The sequence below is a fragment of the Panthera uncia genome, chromosome C2, assembly GCF_023721935.1.
Source record: "Panthera uncia isolate 11264 chromosome C2, Puncia_PCG_1.0, whole genome shotgun sequence".
Lineage (NCBI taxonomy): Eukaryota > Metazoa > Chordata > Mammalia > Carnivora > Felidae > Panthera > Panthera uncia.
In genome coordinates this window covers 155,199,796-155,220,708 of record NC_064810.1, presented here as the reverse complement: position 1 = coordinate 155,220,708, position 20,913 = coordinate 155,199,796, and the positions used below count along the sequence as shown (strand labels likewise).

The window sequence follows — 20,913 nt, the reverse complement described above, 5'->3', positions numbered from 1 at the left end:
TTCCATGTGCACTCGAGAAGAAAGTATATTCTGTTGCTTTGGGATGCAGAGTTCTAAATATATCTGTCAAGTCCATCTGATCCAATGTATCATTCAGGGCCCTTGTTTCTTTATTGACTGTGTGTCTAGATGATCTATCCATTTCTGTAAGTGGAGTGTTAATGTCCCCTGCAATTACCACATTCTTATCAATAAGGTTGCTTATGTTTATGAGTAATTGTTTTATATATTTGGGGGCTCCAGTATTCGGCGCATAGACATTTATAATTGTTAGCTCTTCCTGATGGATAGACCCTGTAATTATTATATAATGCCCTTGTTCATCTCTTGTTACAGCCTTTAATTTAAAGTCTAGTTTGTCTGATATAAGTATGGCTACTCCAGCTTTCTTTTGACTTCCAGTGGCATGATAAATAGTTCTCCATCCCCTCACTTTCAATCTGAAGGTGTCCTCAGGTCTAAAATGAGTCTCTTGTAGACAGCAAATAGATGGGTCTTGTTTTTTTGTGCATTCTGATACCCTATGTCATTTGGTTGGAGCATTTAGTCCATTTACATTCAGTGTTATTATTGAAAGATATGGGTTTAGAGTCATTGTGATGTCTGTAGGTTTCATGCTTGCAGTGATGTCTCTGGTACTTTGTCTCACAGGATCCCCCTTAGGATCTCTTGTAGGGCTGGTTTAGTGGTGATAAATTCCTTCAGTTTTTGTTTGTTTGGGAAGACCTTTATCTCTTCTTCTATTCTAAATGACAGACTTGCTGGATAAAGGATTCTTGGCTGCATATTTTTTTCTGTTCATCACATTGAAGATTTCCTGCCATTCCTTCCTGGCCTGCCAAGTTTCAGTAGAGAGATCAGTCATGAGTCTTATAGGTCTCCCTTTATAAGTTAGAGCCTGTTTATCTCTAGCTGCTTTCAGAATTTTCTCTTTATCCTTGTATTTTGCCAGTTTCACTATGATATGTCGTGCAGAAGATCGATTCAAGTTACGTCTGAAGGGAGTTCTCTGTGCCTCTTGGATTTCAATGCCTTTTTCCTTCCCCAGATCCGGGAGGTTCTCAGCTATTATTTCTTCAAGTACACTTTCAGCACCTTTCCCTCTCTCTTCCTCCTCTGGAATACCAATTATGTGTATATTATTTCTCTTTAGTGCATCACTTAGTTCTCTAATTTTCCCCTCATACTCCTGGATCTTTTTATCTCTTTTTCTCAGCTTCTTCTTTTTCCATAATTTTATCTTCTATTTCACCTATTCTCTCCTCTGCCTCTTCAATCTGAGCCGTAGTTGTATCCATTTTATTTTGCAGTTCATTGATCACATTTTTTAGCTCCTCCTGGCTGTTCCTTAGTCCCTTGATCTCTGTAGCAAGAGATTCTCTGCTGTCCTTTATACTGTTTTCAAGCCCAGCAATTAATTTTATGACTATTATTCTAAATTCACTTTCTGTTATATTGTTTAAATCATTTTTGATCAGTTCGTTAGCTGTTGTTATTTCCTGGACGTTTTTCTGATGGGAATTCTTCCATTTCCTCATTTTGGATAGTCCCTGGAGTGGGGCGGGACTGCAGGGCACTTCCCCTGTGCTGTCTTGAATAACTTGCGTTGGTGGGCGGGGCCGCAGACCTGATGTCTGCCCCCAGCCCACCACTGGGGCCATAGTCAGACTGGTGTGTGCCTTCTCTTCCCCTCTCCTAGGGGCGGGATTCACTGTGGGGTGGCGTGGCCCATCTGGGCTACTTGCACACTGCCAGGCTTGTGGTGCTGGGGATCTGGCATATTAGCTGGGGCGGATCGGCAAGGTGTACAGGAGCAGGAGGGACAGGCTCAGCTCGCTTACCCTTCGGAGACCCGCTTCTGGAGGGGCCCTGCAGCACCGGGCGGGAGTCAGACCCGCTGGACGGATGGATCTGCAGAAGCACAGCATTGGGTGTTTGTGCGGTGCAAGCAAGTTCCCTGGCAGGAACCGGTTCCCTTTGGGATTTTGGCTGGGGGATGGGCAAGGGAGATGGCGCTGGCGAGCGCCTTTGTTCCCTGCCAAGCTGAGCTCTGTCGTCCAGGCTCAACAACTCTCCCTCCCGTTGTCCTCCAGCCCTCCCGCTCTCCAAGCAGAGCTGTTAGCTTATAACCTTCCAGATGTCAAGTCCTGCTTGCTGTCGGAACACACTCCGTCCGGCACCTCCACTTTTGCAAGCCAGACTCAGGGGCTCTGCTTGGCCGGCGGGCCGCCCCTCCACCCCAGCTCCCTCCCGCCAGTCCGGGTAGCGCGCAACTGCCTCTCTGGCCTTCCTACCCTCTTCCGTGGGCCTCTTGTCTACACTTAGCTCCGGAGACTCCGTTCTCCTAGTCTTCTGGCGGTTTTCTGGGTTATTTAGGCAGGTGTAGGTGGAATCTAAGTGATCAGCAGGACGCGCGGTGAGTCCAGCGTCCTCCTCTGCTGCCATCTTCCCAGGATTCTCAATAATTACTAATTTAAAAACACTAATAATTGAAGCAAGAATTGATAGATAACGTTCTGGCTTTCATGATAAAATCCCCTGGAATCCTTACTGGGAAAACTAACATAAAACAAACTGTTGAAGAAGCCCTCAGAGAATGCCTTCAAAGTGGGCAATTATCTGTGTTTGGGAGCAGGTCAAGACTGGTTTGAAGGGGCTCAAAGGGGCTTGAAGCGGCCCAAGGGCATAGCAACCCACTTGACTTCCAATGTAGCCTCTGCACGTAATTCACCTTCAATCATCTTTTATTTTTCTAAACTTTTTTTCTAAATCATCACTTTCTATCCTACCATGACTGCTCTTTGTTTTTCTTATCCCTACTTCTTCATGCTATCTTCATTACTGCTGGCCTATCATTAAATTATCATTCCCAGTGAGCCATAGCATAAGTGACTCTTAAAAACAGAACAAACTGAGGGTTGATGGGGGGTGGGAGGGAGGGGTGGGTGGGTGATGGGTATTGAAGAGGGCATCTTTTGGGATGAGTACTGGGTGTTGTATGGAAACCAATTTGAGAATAAATTTCATATATTAAAAAAAAAGAAAAAATAAATTATCATTCCCATAGCCACATTTTCCTCTTGGTTTTATTTACAAAGAAAATTTGAACAATTAAAATCCACATATTTAGGGAGGTGATTTACCTATTAGCTACACATATAGAGACACACCTTCACCACAGACATGCCTTCAGGCAGACACTGGTCTCCCTTTCTGTACAAGACTCTGTTACTTTCTTGTCTCTTCATCTTTGTTTGGAATCTAACTAGATAATGGGAGCAGGGATTCCTGAGGTAGTACAGGTAATCTACAAAGCAAATGTTCTGCCAACGGAGGATTAAGGATTATCTACCATGCTGTAATAAGTGAGAATCCTCTGGTAAGCCATGGACTCTTTAAATACAACCACAGAACAGAATATGGCTGGTCGTTATGGAGTCCAAAAAGGACTTACTTAAAAAACATTAATGGTGACTTTACAATCAAGATAAATCATAGGGAAATATTTCATACATGGCTTCTATAACTAAAAATTATTCTTTCTCAATACATTCCAGATGATATATTTAAAAAAATTAGATATAAGTGACATATAACATTAGTTTTATGTATATAGCATAATGATTCAACATTAGTGTATATTACACTTACTAAAGTAAGTCTAGTTAACAGCTATCACCATATGTAGTTATCAACTGTTTTTTTATGAACATCTACTCTCTCAGCAACTTTCAAATACATAATACAGTATTATTGACCACAGTACCCATGCTGTATGTTACATCACTAGGACTAGTTTATTTTATAGCTGAGAGTTTGTACTTTCTAACCCCCTAGAGATATTTTCAAGCGCTGTCTCCATGCATTTTTATTATGTATGGACTGTTACACTAAAGAACATTACTCCTACACTAGCTGAAGAAACTGGAAATGCTTACCTGAAGAAGCCTCATATTTTTTATAGTCTTAGGTATATACATCCTTTTTCCATATACCAGGGGTAACTTGAAGAGTAGAATTTTTAACATTTAAAACAACTTCCTGCATTTGTTTGGCATCAAAAGACCACAAATTAAATACATTTGAAAATATTCTGGCCACTTTAAGAAACATGAACTATCTTTTTCATAATGGTCACTGGATTAACTATATTGATAGAATTATTTTTCCTGAAAAATTAGGCTTTAATTTTAAACATGAACTAGAAATAAGTTTAATTAAATAGGAACTTTTACATACGTGAGGGTTGTTTCCATTCTCGAGACTTGTTCAAGGTCTTCATGAGGGTCCTTGAATCCAGTAAAGTAGTAATAAGACTTGTCCCACTTGATGGGCCTGTCAGGCATCCTTTTAGCCTCTTTGAGAGGCTGGGAACACACATTAGTATTCAAGCTTTGGATATGTTCAACAGATAAACTGCAGGAGTTGAGAATATATAATACTGTGCTTAGCAGATCTCTGGTGTGCAAAGTAAATTTGACTGCTCGAAATCCTAGAGAATATAATTCCCCCAAACAATTAATACAGATGATTATTCATTTATTTAAATATAACTTTTCATGCAACATTAATAAAATCAAAAACTTTTAAAACATTTGATTACTGCTTAAAATCCATCCTATTGGCAAATCATCTGTAAATGGAAAACTATCTTCTCTAAAACTTTACCACAGTATCTTTACCTTCATGAATTCCTCTGTCAGTTTTTCTTTCTAGTCTGGCACTAGAGACCAAACCCATTCCAGCCCAAGGAGGGGATTCACAATATTTTCAATGCTGCCCATAAATATGGTCTCTATAGTCTAGAATGGAAAAGCTCTCCTACTAGCAAGTATCCATGAAAGATGGTTTCTAGCACTAAGACAAAGGAGGAGAGATGGGAGATGGGGAGGTTTTACTGTAACAATGGTTCAGATGGGAGTGGCCTAGTCTCAGGGGTGACAGAAACCCATCTCAAATTTTCTCTGTGATTACAGGAGACCATCTTCCTATTTGTCCACTCAGCTACTTAGTAACTCAATATTTTTGGCAGTGATGTAAAATTCCCTAACTGGTTAAAAGTTAATGCTTCACAATCTGATTTTGATTTTGGGTAGTCAGTGGGGTAAGGTCAGTAATCTAATGTGTTACATCCTCAATAGGAAATCCACTGTTTTTTCTTTTCTTCATTACTGGGGGTTAGGCATGGTTCCAGCTGAATTTATACAACTTCTCAACATCCTCACCAACTGTGTCACTATTATCTTTCTTCAACTGTGAAGAAATCTGGCTTAAGGAGGTTAGGAAAACAGAGCAAGGGCTTAAATCTGAGCTGACCCCAAGCCCAGTATTTTCTCCATTATACCACCCCAACACTGACTCTCTTCTTTTTTTTTTTTTTTTAAAGTATTTTTAGTTGGTTTCAAAAATTATACAATTATTTTATAAGTACATCCTCACTATGAAATTGGAGATACATATAGTAAAAATAAAAGTCTGTTCACAGGCATACAGACTCACATCTTTACTAGACATAACCATTACTAACAATTAGGAACCTATGCTTTTCGACCTGCACTGTCTAATATGGTAGCTACTAGCCCTCTAATGGCAGTTTAGAATTAAATTAATCAAAATTAAATAAAATTAAAATTCAGTTCCCAGTCACATTAACCCCATTTCAATAGTCACATGGGGCTAGTGCCTGCTATATTAGTGCGCATACAGAACACTGACATCATTACAGAAAGTTCTCTTGGACAGCACTGCTCTAGACCTTTTCTATGTGCTTATGCATGTATAATACATGTGATATATGCCCATATTTGTTTACACACACCCCTACAGTTTGAATTGTTTCTTTTTAATATAGAAATAGTAACATTCTAGGTATATTACTTTGAACTTGCTTTTATTACTTAACCAGTTGTCTTTATGTATAGATCAACTTATTCTTTTTAGCAGCTATTTATACCAGTCCATATACTGAAGGCAGTGCAATTTTTATTTAACACTTCTGAAACTGATGGACACAAACATTTTTAATTGTTCACTTTTCATATAAGGCTAAATGTATTTTCTTATCTTGGCCACTGATGACAGACACCAGAGTTTAAATCATTATGAGAGATACACACACGCCTTGCCACACAGACTTAAGGAATCCAGAACATGCAAACTAAGAAGTTTTTTAGTTCAATCATTTGACGGTAAAGTGAGAAATACTGGCAGGAGAGTTGTTCTAGTTAGTGAAAGAAGAAAGCAAAGTCCAAATTCCTGCATTTGAGGTAAGGAAGAGCTCAGTCAAGGAACAAATCCCCAGAAGAGTTGTCAGGAATAAATCTCAGTTTCTATCTTATCGATTCTGTTAATTATTTATTCCAATGTAAGGGCTGCTATATAGTGAGGAATACCTCTACCAATGTGACTACAGAAGCTACACATTTTAATGGTTGTTGGCTATTTGTATATATTATTTCCTGGGGTGCCTGGGTGGCTCAGTCAGTTAAGCATCGGACTTCAGCTCAGGTCATGATCTCACGGTTCGTGGGTTCAGGCCCCGCGCTGGGCTCTGTGCTGACAGCTCAGAGCCTGGAGCCTGCTTTGGATTCTGTATCTCCCTCTCTGCCCCTCTTCTGCTCACACTCTCTGTCTCTGTCTCCCTCTCTCTCTCACAAATAAACATAAAAAAAAAATAGAGAGGTGCTTGGGTGGCTCAGTTGGTTAAGCATCTGACTTAGCTCAGGTCATGATCTTGTGGTCTGTGAGTTCAAGCTCTGCATCGGGCTCTGTGCTGACAGCTCAGAGCCTGGAGCCTTCTTCAGATTCTGTGTCTCCCTCTCTCTCTGCACTCCCCTGCTTGCACTCTGTCTGTCTGTCTCTCAAAAATAAACAAACATTAAACAATTAAGAAAAAAAGTAGAGGATTTTTATTTCTACTCAGTCACCGCTGACTACAACTACTTGTTTTAGCATTTTTATAAAAGTTTATTTATTTATTTGGGGGGAGGGGAGAGAGAAGGGGGAGGGGAAAGAGTGAGAAAGAATCCTAAGCAGGATCAGTGCTGTCAGCACAGAGCCCGACGCCAATGCAGGACTTGATCTCACCAACCTTGCAATCATGACCTGAGCCAAAATCTAGAGTTGGACACTTAACCAACTGAGCCACTCAGGCGCCCCCTACTTGTTTTAACATTAACTCACAGAAGGCTCCTGGTGACTCTTCCACTTGTTTTAATGGAGTATATTTCCTCACAGGCCACCAAAAAATGTAGAGCTAAAGAAACGATTAAGGCCTTTCAGGACTGAAAATCAGTAGTAAACATTTTACCTTGTTACCATCTTAATTATCAGTGATCTTAATTTTACAATCAGATAAAAAGGTTAAAAACATAAAAATCTTTTAAATACTTGTCAGATTTCCAGACTCTGTCATAACGGCAGAGGCAAAAATGATTACTAACAAAATTTTTGAAGAGCAATAGATAATGTAAGATACAAATCACAACATTAGACTATGAATGAGGAGATGTTAGGTCTAGTAACAGCTCTGTCCCTAATTTGCTGTGTGAAACTTTCTAAGTTTGAGTTTCCCTCTGTTTGCTCCTTCCCTAACAAATAAACCTGGTTCATTCTTCTTTTTTTTTAATTTTTAAAATTTTATTTTTGAGAGAGAGAGAGAGAGAGAGAGAGAAAGAGACAGAGGGAGGGGCAGAGAGAGGGGGAGACATAGGATCCAAAGCAGGCTCCAGGCTCTGAGCTATCAGCACAGAGCCTGACGTGAGGCTCGAACTCACGAACCATGAGATCATGACCTGAGCCGAAGTTGGCACTCAACCAACTGAGCCACCCAGGCACCCTATAGACCTGGTTCATTCTTTAACTCCATGTGAGGTGAACATCCAAGACAAATCCAGTTAATGGCAGTAGTGAAAGTGGCAATGACTAGAAATGAGCCTGACTCTCCAAAACCCAGACAAATAAAAACTGAACGGTGATAATATTGTTTTAAAAACTGTAAAGGACTTAACCTACCTTTACAAATTCTATCTGTCAAGGAGAAATCATTAACTCTAAGTAGACAACTATGCATAAGTATGAGGTTTTTCAATTCCTAGCCTAATCTTGACCGTGTATCTATTTGAAGAGTATTTATGAATATTTGGTCTTATACTACTAAAGAATGTATCTCAGCTGCTTAAGAAGAGCACATTTATAATTACTTACAATTTCAAATAGAATTGTGTCATTTAGAGTGATAAACATAATTACTTGTTACGACTACTATTATCATTAACAGCATTCTTCAGTAGGGCTGTGCTTTCACAACAGGACTCTGAGTTGACTTTTTGTCTCTGGATAATGAAGAATAGTGTCTTTCTTTAAATAAAACTCCCAAATCAGAGGTAGATGGAGAAACAGACAAGGAATTTCTGATTTCTGATCTCCCACATTCAAACATGAGAGGGTAAGAAAACAAAGAGAAGATACATGATCAAATGTTCATTCCTGGAGAGATTGGGTGGGAAGTGTTTTTCAACATAAAGATCCTGCTTTAGCCCTTTTTAGCCCAAGCTCTCCTCACTCCATGCGAGCTCCTGAGAGCCTTATGAGCCCCGGGTATAAGGTAGGGTCTTCACTGAATGCTTCAGTACTGACACACAGTACTTCACCTCTTTCATTTTAATAATGAAGAACCAGAAATTAAGGTCACATAGCTAGTCACTGGCAGAGCAAGAAATAGACTCTAGGTCCCCAAAACAATCACATTTTGAGTTTTCTAATAGTTTGTTTCAAGAAAAAACATTATAGTGCATTTTCTAATTGTTTTGACCTTAACTCACAGAAAGCTCCTGGTAAACCTTTAAATTATTTTAAGGTTCACTCCAAAAATAAAGTTATTTCCTCAAGGATCACCAAAAGAGTATATATTTGAGAAAATATAGACCCTTATTTGCCCTTAATTTTAAGTATTTCTGGATCTGGATTAAAGTAGTAACAAAGGATCAAAAAGAAGGCTGTATATTGGGGTGCCTGGGTGGCTCAGTTGGTTAAAGCAAATGACCTCCGCTCAGGTCATGATCTCATGGTTCGTGAGTTTGAGCCCCGCGTGAGGCTCTATGCTGACAGCTCAGAGCCTGGAGCCTGCTTCAGATTCTGTGTCTCCCTCTCTGCCCCTCGCCCACTCACACTCTGTATCTCTCTGTCAAAAATAAATACTAAAAAAAAATAATAATAAAAAGAAGACTGTATATTAAGACTGATTAAAAAGAGCCAAAAGGCACCTGCATGGCTTAGTCTGTCGATTTCAGCTCAGATCACGATCTCTTGGCTCTGAAGATTGAGCCCTGTGTAAGGCTCTGTGGTGACGGTGTGAAGCTTGCTTGGGATTCTCTCTCTCTCTCTCTCTCTCTCTCTCTCTTTCTGCCCCTCCCCATCTTGCTCTCTCTCTCTTTCAAAATAAATAAATACCACTTAAAAAAAATAAATAAAAGAGCCTAAAGCTGGAGTTGAAAGGTCTAAGTTCAAGACCCATATTCCATCTCCACAGTCCTGGCAAAATCCCCGCACATTACCAATTTATTTGGGCAAACACTACCTACTTCAGAGTACTTTGAGGACAAAATAAGGGATTATAGGCTGTACTTTACAAAATGTAAATTGTTATAAACACGTTTAACACTTAACACAACACTGAAATAGGAAGTGGACAAATAGATTAAAAAACAATTTTAAAGGGGGCACCTGGCTCATGAGTATCTGACTTCGGCTCAGGTCATGATCTCATGGTTCAGGGGTTCAAGCTCCACACTGGGCTCTGTGCTGACAGCCTGGAGCCTGCTTGAGATTCTTTGTCTCCCTCTCTCTCTGTCCCTCCCCGACTTGTGTTCTCTCTCTCTCAAAAAAAATAAACATTAAAAAAAATGTTTTTAAAAAGTGGACAAATAGGAACATTTTAGTTTTACAGACAAAAAAGTTTAAACACAAAAAATGGCTTGTTCAAACACAGGTAGCCAGAAATAGAATCTAATTCTAGGAAAACAATTAAATGATATTATTACTACTTTTTTTTTTTTTTTTTTTTAAGACCAAGTCTTCAATCCAAAGGTATTCTGGCAACAACACACTTAATGAACAGATTTATCACAGAGCTTATAAGGGAAACGCTAGAAATGAGAACACATACCGGATGTGCTAAAGGGTTCCTGGCCTTCAGAAGAATTCTGCTCTGTTTCTCTTACATAAAATGTAAGCTGAGTTGGTTTCAAAGACTTGGAGCCTGGTTTCTGGAGGTTTTCTAAGTAGACACTTAATCTCTTAAGAGAATTTTCATTGACTTCCTGGGGAAAAAAAACAGTAAGGGGCATTTACATGCAAAATAGAACAAGGAAACAATTATACCCTGACCTTTAAACACATTATTGAGGGTATTAAATAATTACTATCAGTGTTAAATAATTTAGTGTTAAAAATGTTGGGATTTCATAGCTCTCTGGTGAAGAATAAAACTGGACCCACGTCTTATAACATGTAACAGAATGAACTCCTTATGACTAAGATGTGAAAAAAAGTAACTGCCTAAGTAGTGGAAGAAAACATGGTTGAATTCCTTTATAACCTTGGTGTGGAAAAAGCCTAACTATGACTCAATCTCAAACTGATACAGGATTGATAAATCCAATTACATAAAAAATTTAAAAACAAAAAAAATCACACAAAAAATCACACACACACACACACACACACACACAGCTGTTTACATACAGATAAGCTACTGAGAGAAAATATTTTCAAGTTATTTGTCTCTATAAATGGCTCTTAAAATGACCACCCAGAGGAGATTGGTTGAATTACAGTACATTCATTCAATGGAGTACTATACAACCAAAAAAGAAGGGAGAGAAAATGTGGTGTAGAAGTCTAGGAATTGACATGGAATTATTTCCAAGGTTTTAAGTGAAAAAAGTAACATCCTTTAGTGAAGGAACAGCTCTACAGAACGGCATAAATAGTAACCATGCTTCTTATCACTGTAGATTTCTTCTCAGACACATTGTGTGATCTGAAATTAGGAACACTTTTTATTTTTATTTTTATTTTTTGAGAGAGAGACAGAGAGAGCTTGTGAGCAGGGGAGGGGCAGAGGGAGGGGAGGGGAGAAAGAATCCCAAGTAGGTTCCATGCTGTCAGCACAGAGCCCGATGGGGGGCTCAAACTCATGAATCGTGAGATCATGACCTGAGCTGAAATCAAGAGTCAGACACCTACCCGACTGAGTCACCCAGGCGCCCCTGTTTGTCTGTTTAATTTGATTATAATATGCTGTTCTTAGCTGTGATCCAGTGGGCTAAGGTACATTTCCTGCTAAGACTAAATCTTATTATGTTTTGCTACAAGTTTCTACTTTTGCCAGAAAGAAATAGGCAGAACAACCAAGAAAGAACCTAATAAAAATGGTTGCCTACAGGAAGTTCACAGGAATGGGGTAAAGGAAACAGGGACAGGAGTGAGACTTCTGAGTAAGCTTTGCATTTAGTTTTGATTTTTGAAACTTGGAAATGCTTTGTGTATTTTACAATGGAGTTAAAATGAAGAAACAATAATAAAACAGCGATAACTGTGTTTCACTTTGAGACCCTGGCCTGATGCTGACTAGATGGCACTTTAAGTCTGCTTCCCTAGAAGAGGGATGGGGGTGTCCTGCACAAGTGAAGAGAAGACCGGACTGAACATGTGGTGCCAAGAAGGGTGAACTGCCTGCTCAGAGCTGGCCTCTTGGTGCCAGTTTTTGACATGTGAGGGAAGGGGACACACACAGCAGCAGAAACACTATGGCAGGGCATGGGGGACAGAGTGCTGGGAAGCAAGGTGGGGTGGCAGGCAGTCTCAAATGGCGCAGTCTGGGAGAGCCTCATGAAAAGGAGATACTTAAACAAGAAAGGAAAGGACACACCACACCTATGTGACCAAGTCCCAGTAGAAACCCTGGACCCACGGCTTGGTACAGAGGAGGCATGCAAACACAGTGAGAGAGTAAATGGAAATACAGCTGACTCTTGAACAACACAGATTTGAACTGCACAGACTCACTTATCTGCAGACTCTTTTTGGATAAATACACAGTAAGTGTATTTTCTCTTCCTTATAATTTCCTTTTTAAATACATATTTTTGATAGAGGGCAGGAGCAGGGGAGGGACAGAGAGAAGGGGAGACAGAGGACCTGAAGTGGCTCTGCACTCTCAGTGTAACTGACTGAACCACCCAGACACCCCTCTTCCTCATGATTTCTTAATAACATCATCTTTTCTTAGCTTATTTTAAGACTTTAGTATATATTACACATAACATGTAAAATATGTGTTGATTATTTATATTATTGGTAAGACATCTGGTCAACAGTAGGCTACTAGTAGTTAAATTTGGGGGAGTCAAATGTTATATACAGATTTTCAAATGTGCCATTTATGTGGCCATTCAGAGCACTAAAATGAGACCATCTTCAGAGGGGACAACCAAAATGAAAACCCCATAAGCCATGCCCCTGATGTGGAGACAATCACTGGTAATCTGAATGCATTGGGGACCTCTATCTATGAGGGCTCAGATAACCAATGTCTGGGGCTCTTCACGGTGACTCCCCTAAACCAACTGTCTATCAGAAACCCAGAGCCTCGGGTGACTCTAGATATAGAAGAAAAACTGGTTGATTTCCTTCTTAACACCAGAGCTACTTTTTCTGTCCTCCTTTCCACTCCAGGCCAACTATCCAAATGCAGCATGATAATTAGAGGCATCTCTGGAAAATGTCTAACTAAATTTTTCTCTCAGCCCCTGGGATGTATATGGGGAAACCTAATTTTTTCTCGTTCTTTCCTGATAATGCCAGAGAGCCTTACTCCCTTGCTAGAAAGGGACATTACAACTGAATTAGAGACTATGGTGCTACCAACTCCAGGACAGATAAACAGTTATGTGAGTTTTTGGAGATTACTAGACATTGTAGGCTGTGCATATCAGGGTTCAGGAAAATAGTTTGCCTGCTATATCAATTATTAAAGGAGACTCAATCCCACCTACTCTCCAAAAAGATAAATAAATAAACAAACTGGGGTCTGACTCCTAGACACTGTTTCTAGCCCTTGGAATGGTTACAAACACAGCAGGGCAATTACTATTACCAAGCTCACAGAGCTAAACATCATTAAAACACAGCACCAGGCCTTTCTTGAGGGGGGGACAAACCTTATCAAATGGCCCAAAGGATGTTTACTAAAAAAAAATTTGTCAAGGACAGTTCTGCAAGTAGTGTCAGCCTGTGAAGTGTGTCTTAGAAACAATACTTTCAACCACAAACTTGTTCGCTCAGGCAATCAAGGAACCGGAGGCTATCCAGGCAAGACTAACAATTAGGTTTCCCTCATATGCCAAGGTCAAAGGAATTCCAACACCTGTTGGTATGGATTGATACTTTCACTAACTGAATAAAGGCCTTCTCCTGCAACACAAAAAAGGCACAACAAGTAATAAAAGTTTTGCTTTATAAAATAATACCCAGGTTTGGTTTCCCTAAAATTGTGCAAATTAATAATGGTAAATGGCTGCTTTGACTCTTTCTCTAATAGAACTCCTGGCTGTTAAAAAAGTTTTACACCTCAAAATAAAACAGGCTGTCTGCTTATACTCAGCAAAACTCTAAATAATACCTCACAAGCATTAGATGCTTTAAATTTTTTTAAATTAAATTAGGGCCAAACTCTTGGAAATAGAGCCACCACTGCTCTCCTGCTTCTCCATCACTTGGGTTATGAGAGACTCCCCAACATATATTGTTTACATAGTCAGGGTCTCTCCTAGACTGTTTCACATGTTTGGAAACTGTAGACATTACCTTAAGATGCCATCTTGTTGGTCAGTATAATCTTTACTTTGAGTTTTTCTCTTTGTGTCTGCTAATGTTTATGCCACCTCATGCCTGCCAGCCTTCCTGTAAAACCATACTGTGGGCCACTCGAACAATCCTTGAGTAGACTATAACTGCTGTACCCCTACACCATCCCTTATCAGCTTGAAGAAACCAGAACGGTCATCATCCCTGTTCCCTAATGGCAGTTAGGGGCCCTGTTCCAGGGGGAGGAATGAATAGGAAAAGAGATAACATGAGGCAGGGAGAGATAAGGGACCTTCAGGGAGGCAGATTGCAGCTGGGAGGTGGGAGACCCTGCAATCTGCAAGGTGGGAGGCTGAAGAAGCAGATGCGATTTTCCCCTTATAAAATGCTTTTTGGGTGCCCTCCTTCCATTATCAAGGGTACAAGGTGGGGAATGTAAATGAGACAGACAGTCTAACCCTAAGATAACAGATGCAGGCCCTTGGTTCTACCCTAACCATCTTACACCACTGGGTCTGGGAGCGATTACCTGTGAGTCTGACCGCAGACGCTCACCCCTTTAAACCAGGAGATGCGATATGGATAAAGGAGTAAAATGTCCAACCCCTAACACCCCTCTGGAGGGGCCCCTTCACTGTCATTTTGTCCACCCCTACTGCAGTAAAGGTGGCCGAGGTAGGTCCCTGGATTCATCACAGCGGAGTGAAGCCCGCATCTTGAAACTGGGACTGCCTTCCTGATCCATCAACGCCTTGCAAGCTGACCATACGGGAGAAGCAATCTGCAACTCCAGAGGCTCTGGGAGACCGCAGCCCTGCTTCAGTCACTCCGGAAGCTGACTGATCTAGGCACGGCAGAAGCTTGAGGAATGGACGGTCTGGTGAAACAGAAGACTGTCCTTATTTTCTATGCTTCCTTACTGTGACGCACTGTCACGCCTTGTTTCTCACCGTTATTGTGATTGTTGCTCTACTCTTTGCCATAGGATTGGCCGAGGCTGACCCAGAAATGTGGGGAGAGGTTTCTATTAGCACTCACCTTCCTCTTGAGGATAGGATACTTCATTGGTACCAACATGGGGAAACAATGGCCATAAGAGACTAGAAAATTAGATTCCCACAAACCTTATAGTGAAACAAAATATCCCAGTCCTACTACCGGGGTCTGGCTCCTCAAAAGCTCAATTATTGGGAAAAAAAGTTTTGCTTGGTGGTAAAAAAGTTCATCATCGTCTCTGTTAAAAACTTAGCATACCTAGGCCAAAGATTTTATAACTGACTGCCCAGAAAATCCAATGGAGGGGGACCCCAGATCACCTTGAGCCAGATCCCCATTCCTTGTCTAACTTCTCTCATCTCTGAGAGGCCTGGGACAATGTCGATGCAGCCATCAAATGGCAGGCCCATGTGGACTATACTAGATTATGTGGAAGGACAGCCTATATAGTACTTCCCTCCGTCTGGTCAGGGTCATATGTACTGAAAACTATTCATCCATCTTTCTTCCTGCTCTCACTTGCTAGAGGGAAACATTTGGGAGTCCAAGTGTATGGGGACAGGGAGACTCAAAGGAAGCAGTGTGCCTTACAAATTGGCAGTTAAAAAGATAATAAATGGCTTCCTGAGTGTATAATCGAAAATTATGGCCCTGCCACCTGGGCAGCGGATGGTCCCGGGGCTACCACACTCCCATTTACATGCTAAACCATATGATTAGAGTGCAAGCAGTTGTAGAAATTATAACCAATGAAACTGCCAGGGCTCTTAACTTACTAGCCAAGCAACAAACCAAATGGGCAATGTTATCTATCAAAATCGCTTGGACTTAAATTATCTGCTTGCTTCTGAGGGAGGAGTTTGTAAAAAGTTTAACTTAAGCAACTGCTGCCTACAGATAATGAGAAAAAGTCATAGAAGAGATCACAGAACAAATGAAAAGGACTGCTCATGTCCCCGACCAGGCCTGGAATGGTTAAAACCCCAGGGAATTATTTGGAGGATTTTCAACTGTCAGGGGATTCAAAACTCTCATAAAAATTATCCTCTTAATTCTGGGAGGGTGCTTAATCCTACCTTCCTTAGCTCCCCAGTCTGCCTCCAGTCTCACTGAGGCCATGATTACAAAAAAAAAAAAAAAAAAAGACAGCACTCATGTAATGGTGTTATAAAAATATAAACCTCTAAACCAAGATGATGCTCTTTGACCCAAAACAGAGGGGTCTGAGCATGAAAGGGGGGAATATGGTAGGGTCCCCTCCCTAAGGAAAGAAAAAAAACCCTCAAGGCAATCTGACTATATGCTTATGACAACATCCCTCAGGACCTTGTAACATGAGACCACTTAATCAGACTGCATGTTTGTGTGTTACCATATATGGGAGACAAAGAAGTAAAAAATACATTAAAAACTGTGCCATGTGGCACTAGGGCCTCAGTTCTTCTGGTAAGAACCCAACTAAGCAGTGCCCCAGGAATAAAGTTGCTTCCTGGAAGGCAAAGCCTGGTATCATGACTCTCTGTGCGAGAATCCTGCTACAGTGGAGGAAGGAAAACATTCACCTACTACTAGGCTTAATTTTTCCATACGTGCTGGTTTAAAAACTAGGTAATTAGCAACCCCGAGGTAATGGCTATTTTTCTGTTGATTCATTTTACCAATCACTTAGAAAGGATCTGAACTTGAGTAGCCAACATATGTATCAAATATCACAATCAGAATATTTTCCTAGAGCAAAGAAGCAAAATTAATTTTTTCCACAAGTAGAAAAAAATTATATAATAATGTTCTAAATTTTCAAGAGTTTTAAATTCCTTATCATGTTAAACCAGGTATTAATGTTAAGGAAGATAAACAGAACCAATGAAATAATTTCTATCTAATGTCAAACAATATTGACCCTCGCACTAAGTTTATTGTAAGTTCCTTTTCATCTCAGTTTGCATTCCTTCAACATACAATAACTGAGGCTGTAGGGAATTAATCAGTGGCATGCAACAGAAGGGAAAACCATTTAGGGGACTAAAAAACCTTCCTGTAACCATCCTTTTTTTACTTTACATTTTAGTTTTTATTAAAAAATTTTTTTCTTACATTTATTTGAGAGAGAGAGTGTGAGTAGGCAGAGGGGCAGAGGGAGAGAAAGAATCTTTAGCAGACTCCATGCTCAGCACAGAGCCCGATGCAGGGCTCCATCCCACGACCCTGGGATCATGACCTGAGCCAAAATCAAGAGCTGGATGCTCAACTGAGCCACCCAGGCGCCCCCCTTGTAAGCATCCTTAACAATAGGATGGACCATGGTCATAGAAGCCTGAAATTTTCTTTCTAACTCTCAATTTTACTCTGAAAACTGATCAGAAAACATGATTACTAATACTGTAAGGAGTTTCCATGATAGCTTTATAGACTTCATTAAAAATGACAGCTTTCATATAAAGGAAAAACTCAGTCTGTCTCCTGTGTGCCTCCTTTATTATTCACACAAAACACTTCACTTCTGATACTTCTGGTCACCAAATGGGTGGTTTTTCCCCACAATAAGCAATTCTCTGTGACATCAGCTGGGTGCCCTACAATTTAACTCAATTGTGACATTATTCACCCAGAGACAGCATCAGATCCCACAGGTTAAGGGCTCGGTCTCACAAGACTGTCCTCTCCCCCCACCCCATACGCGCGCGCACACACACACACACACACACACACACACCAGATGCCAGGTGCACCTGTTATCACCTGTGCCTCTGACCAACCAGCTATTTGCAGCACCCCCTCCTTAGGTTCTATTAATTTGCTACAGCAGCTCACAGAACTCAGGGAAAAACTTACCTATGTTTACCGTATTAAAGAATGTAAAGGATGCAGATAAACAGCCAGATGAAGAGATACACAGGGAACTTGTGTCCCTGCAGAGTCGGGGAGCCCTACCCTCCAGTGTAGATGTGTTTACCCACCTGGAAGCTGTCTGAACCCCATACTACAGGAGTTTGATGGAGGCTTCCACACCAGGCATGATCAATTTTTAACTCAACTTCCAGCCCTTCTCTCTTCTCTGGAGGTTGAGGTTTGGAGCTGAAAATTCCAAGCTTCTAATCATGCCTTGGTCTTTCTGGCGACCAGCCCTCATCCAGGAGCCACCCAGGGTCACTTCATTAGAACAAAAGATGCTTCTGGTGCTGCTACCACTTAGGAATTTACAAGGGTTTTAGGAGCTTTGTGTCAGGAACTGGGGGCAGAGAGCAATATATATATTTTCCATTTCCTCAGATTTCATAAAAAAACCATAGCTATATTTTCAATTTTCAGTATATATATTTCAAATTAATTCAAAACACTGACTTTATCACCATGACAGAAAAATTCAAATTTATAAAACTCTGTATTATACTGTGTCAAAAAGAAATAAAATAAACTGAAATGTGAACTAAAGGTTAAATAAATAAATGTTTACCCTCTCTCTGGGGTGTTGTCCAAAGAAATCTGGATGTACTGCAAAATAGAATGGCCTCAAGGCATTGACTGCTTCAGCTCCAGATAAAGCTCTTGAGGAGAGAAACCAGTGTGGAAATATCTTCTCCAGACATAACCTTTTAAAAAGATTCAGATTTATTATTTATCAAGGCACTGACACACACACACACTCAGATCCTCAATGCATAAAGTGACAATAACATCAAAATTATTATGTATGGAAGATACCATAGAAACAAGACAGAAACCAAAACTGTGGTTTTCTGAAATATATAAAAGTTTTGACAAGCAAATGTCCACGTCTGAAATAAATAAGTTGCGGGGATGTGATGTACAGCATAGGCAATATAGTCAATAATATCATAATAACTTTGTATGGTGACAGATGGTTAACTATGCTTATCAGGGAGATCATTTAATAATGTATAAAAACATTGACTCATGATGTACACTTGAAACTAAGGATACTGTATGTCAATTATACTTAAAAAGAATTTAAAATTAAATTAAGAAATATATTAAAGTTTTAACAAGCAGTGAGTACCACGTGGCTTCTAAAAACAGTGATTTTAAATTCTTCTGGTGCAATATGAAAAAATAATATCAATTAATAATGAAATTTCCAAATTTCCCCTCAAAGCCTACTATGAAATACTAAATGGCATTACTACAGATGATGACAATTTTCTATAACATTTTTTTCTTCAGATAAAAAAAAACCTCAATATCCAATAATATAATCTTTTCTTTATAGTGAAAAATATTTTGAAAATTATAATGCTTAAAAAGAGATACAAGATGTCCCTTGGTTTACTTCCTCATTGCTAGCACCCTAAAATTATTTTAGTTGGATAACTTAACATTCTCATTCTTAGATTCTGGCATAACTCACCTAGGAGTGTTTTTTTAAAGTGTAGTTTTAAATCCAAATGAAAATATTTACAATTTTGGGGAAGCACTTCCACGACATCTATTTTTGAACGTTACAATTTTACCTTTTCTATTCCATAATGGTCTATAAAGAAGTCTAAATATTAGGCACATTTTTGTCTTAATACATTACCTCATAGATAATTGAGCATGAGTGTTGTCTCATACAGTATTGAATCTACAGAAAGGTTTTATCTTTTTAAAATGAGAGATTATCGAATCATTTATGAGATTTTGTTAACAATCTGGAGACCACCAGCATATTTTCAGATTACCTTTGGTTTTGTTTTGGGTTTTTTTTGCATATATTTGACCCTTTTACAAAGTCAGTATATGTAGGCTGTGTACAAAGGACGACAACAGGAGCCTGAACAATAAAGGAAACAGTAAACAGGTACCCGAGTCCTCAAAGTGAGGCAGCATAAGTAAAGATTGGTGATGGCTCCACTCAGTCCCCATTTGAGTTTCAGTTCTCATTTCTTTTTTTTTTTTTTTTTAATTTTTTTTTTCAACGTTTTTTATTTATTTTTGGGACAGAGAGAGACAGAGCATGAACGGGGGAGGGGCAGAGAGAGAGGGAGACACAGAATCAGAAACAGGCTCCAGGCTCCGAGCCATCAGCCCAGAGCCTGACGCGGGGCTCGAACTCACAGACAGCGAGATCGTGACCTGGCTGAAGTAGGACGCTCAACCGACTGCGCCACCCAGGCGCCCCTCAGTTCTCATTTCTAAGTGTCTCACGGACACTTAGCTGTCCTGTCAGCCTGTCAAATTTGGTGTCTATAAAAAGGAATAGAGGTCACAGTCTTCCTTCTAATCTCTGCCTGGATACAGAACGCAAGGAAGCAGTTCAATCCAGGATTATCTTCCTTATTTCTGTCCTTCGGGTACCACTGTTCTCAGAGTTGCCAAAGCACAAACCTGCAGAGGTACCACTGCCCAAAGCAGTTCACACCCCCACCCCATTTTGGGGTGCTCTGGAAGTGGGTTATTTCTTCTCACTTTACAGTGTCCCTGGAAACCGTTCCCTCTTTCCATTTTCTGTGCTCCCCATTTATCACCACAGGGTTGGACTGCATAGCCTCACCATCTGTCTACCCCCCAGTCTTATCCCTACCATATTACATACAGGTTAATTTTCCTGAAATTCCACTACCACTGTATTCCCTGCTAAAACACCTCTGCTGGTGTTTCAACTCCTGCTGAATAAACTCCACTTCTTAGTCTGGTATTCAAGTCCTCTGTAATCATTTCCAATCTGTCTTTACAACATGACCTCCTACCACTTCTTTAGACACCTCAGGTCAACTCTCAGTGATCTCTCTCATTCTTCCCTTTCTTCTGCGTGGTTTCTAAGCCCTAAACATGCTCTCTGTGCCTTAGTTCCATCTACCCAAACAGTACTCACTCACTAAACAATTATTGTGTAAGTGCTACGTGCCAGAAGGCAAGATGCCCGTTTCCCCCAGATACTTCCCTTTAGTATCCTCACTATAAACAGTCTTCCCTTCTTCTAATCTCTAAAAACAGAAACTGTGGACCCAGCATATTTGGAGCACCATACCATAATGTGTGAGAGATGTTTCCATTTGTCCTCTTCCTCCACCCACACCCATCCTCCTCAGGTATCATGCACCCTTGAAG

The 20,913-nt window shown here is 40.2% G+C and overlaps 1 protein-coding gene across 4 annotated transcripts in view; it reads right to left on the bottom strand.

Moving 5' to 3' along the window:
• TCAIM (T cell activation inhibitor, mitochondrial) overlaps window positions 1-20,913 on the bottom strand; it is a 73,778-nt gene that overhangs the window by 23,987 nt on the left and 28,878 nt on the right. For all 4 annotated transcript variants that reach the window (XM_049629114.1, XM_049629117.1, XM_049629115.1 and 1 more), the window contains 3 exons: window positions 18,320-18,455; window positions 10,166-10,319; window positions 4,240-4,492 (listed from right to left, as the gene is read on the bottom strand). In XM_049629114.1, the coding sequence (XP_049485071.1) occupies window positions 4,240-4,492; window positions 10,166-10,319; window positions 18,320-18,455 (543 nt within the window). The remainder of the gene's footprint in view (window positions 1-4,239; window positions 4,493-10,165; window positions 10,320-18,319; window positions 18,456-20,913) is intronic.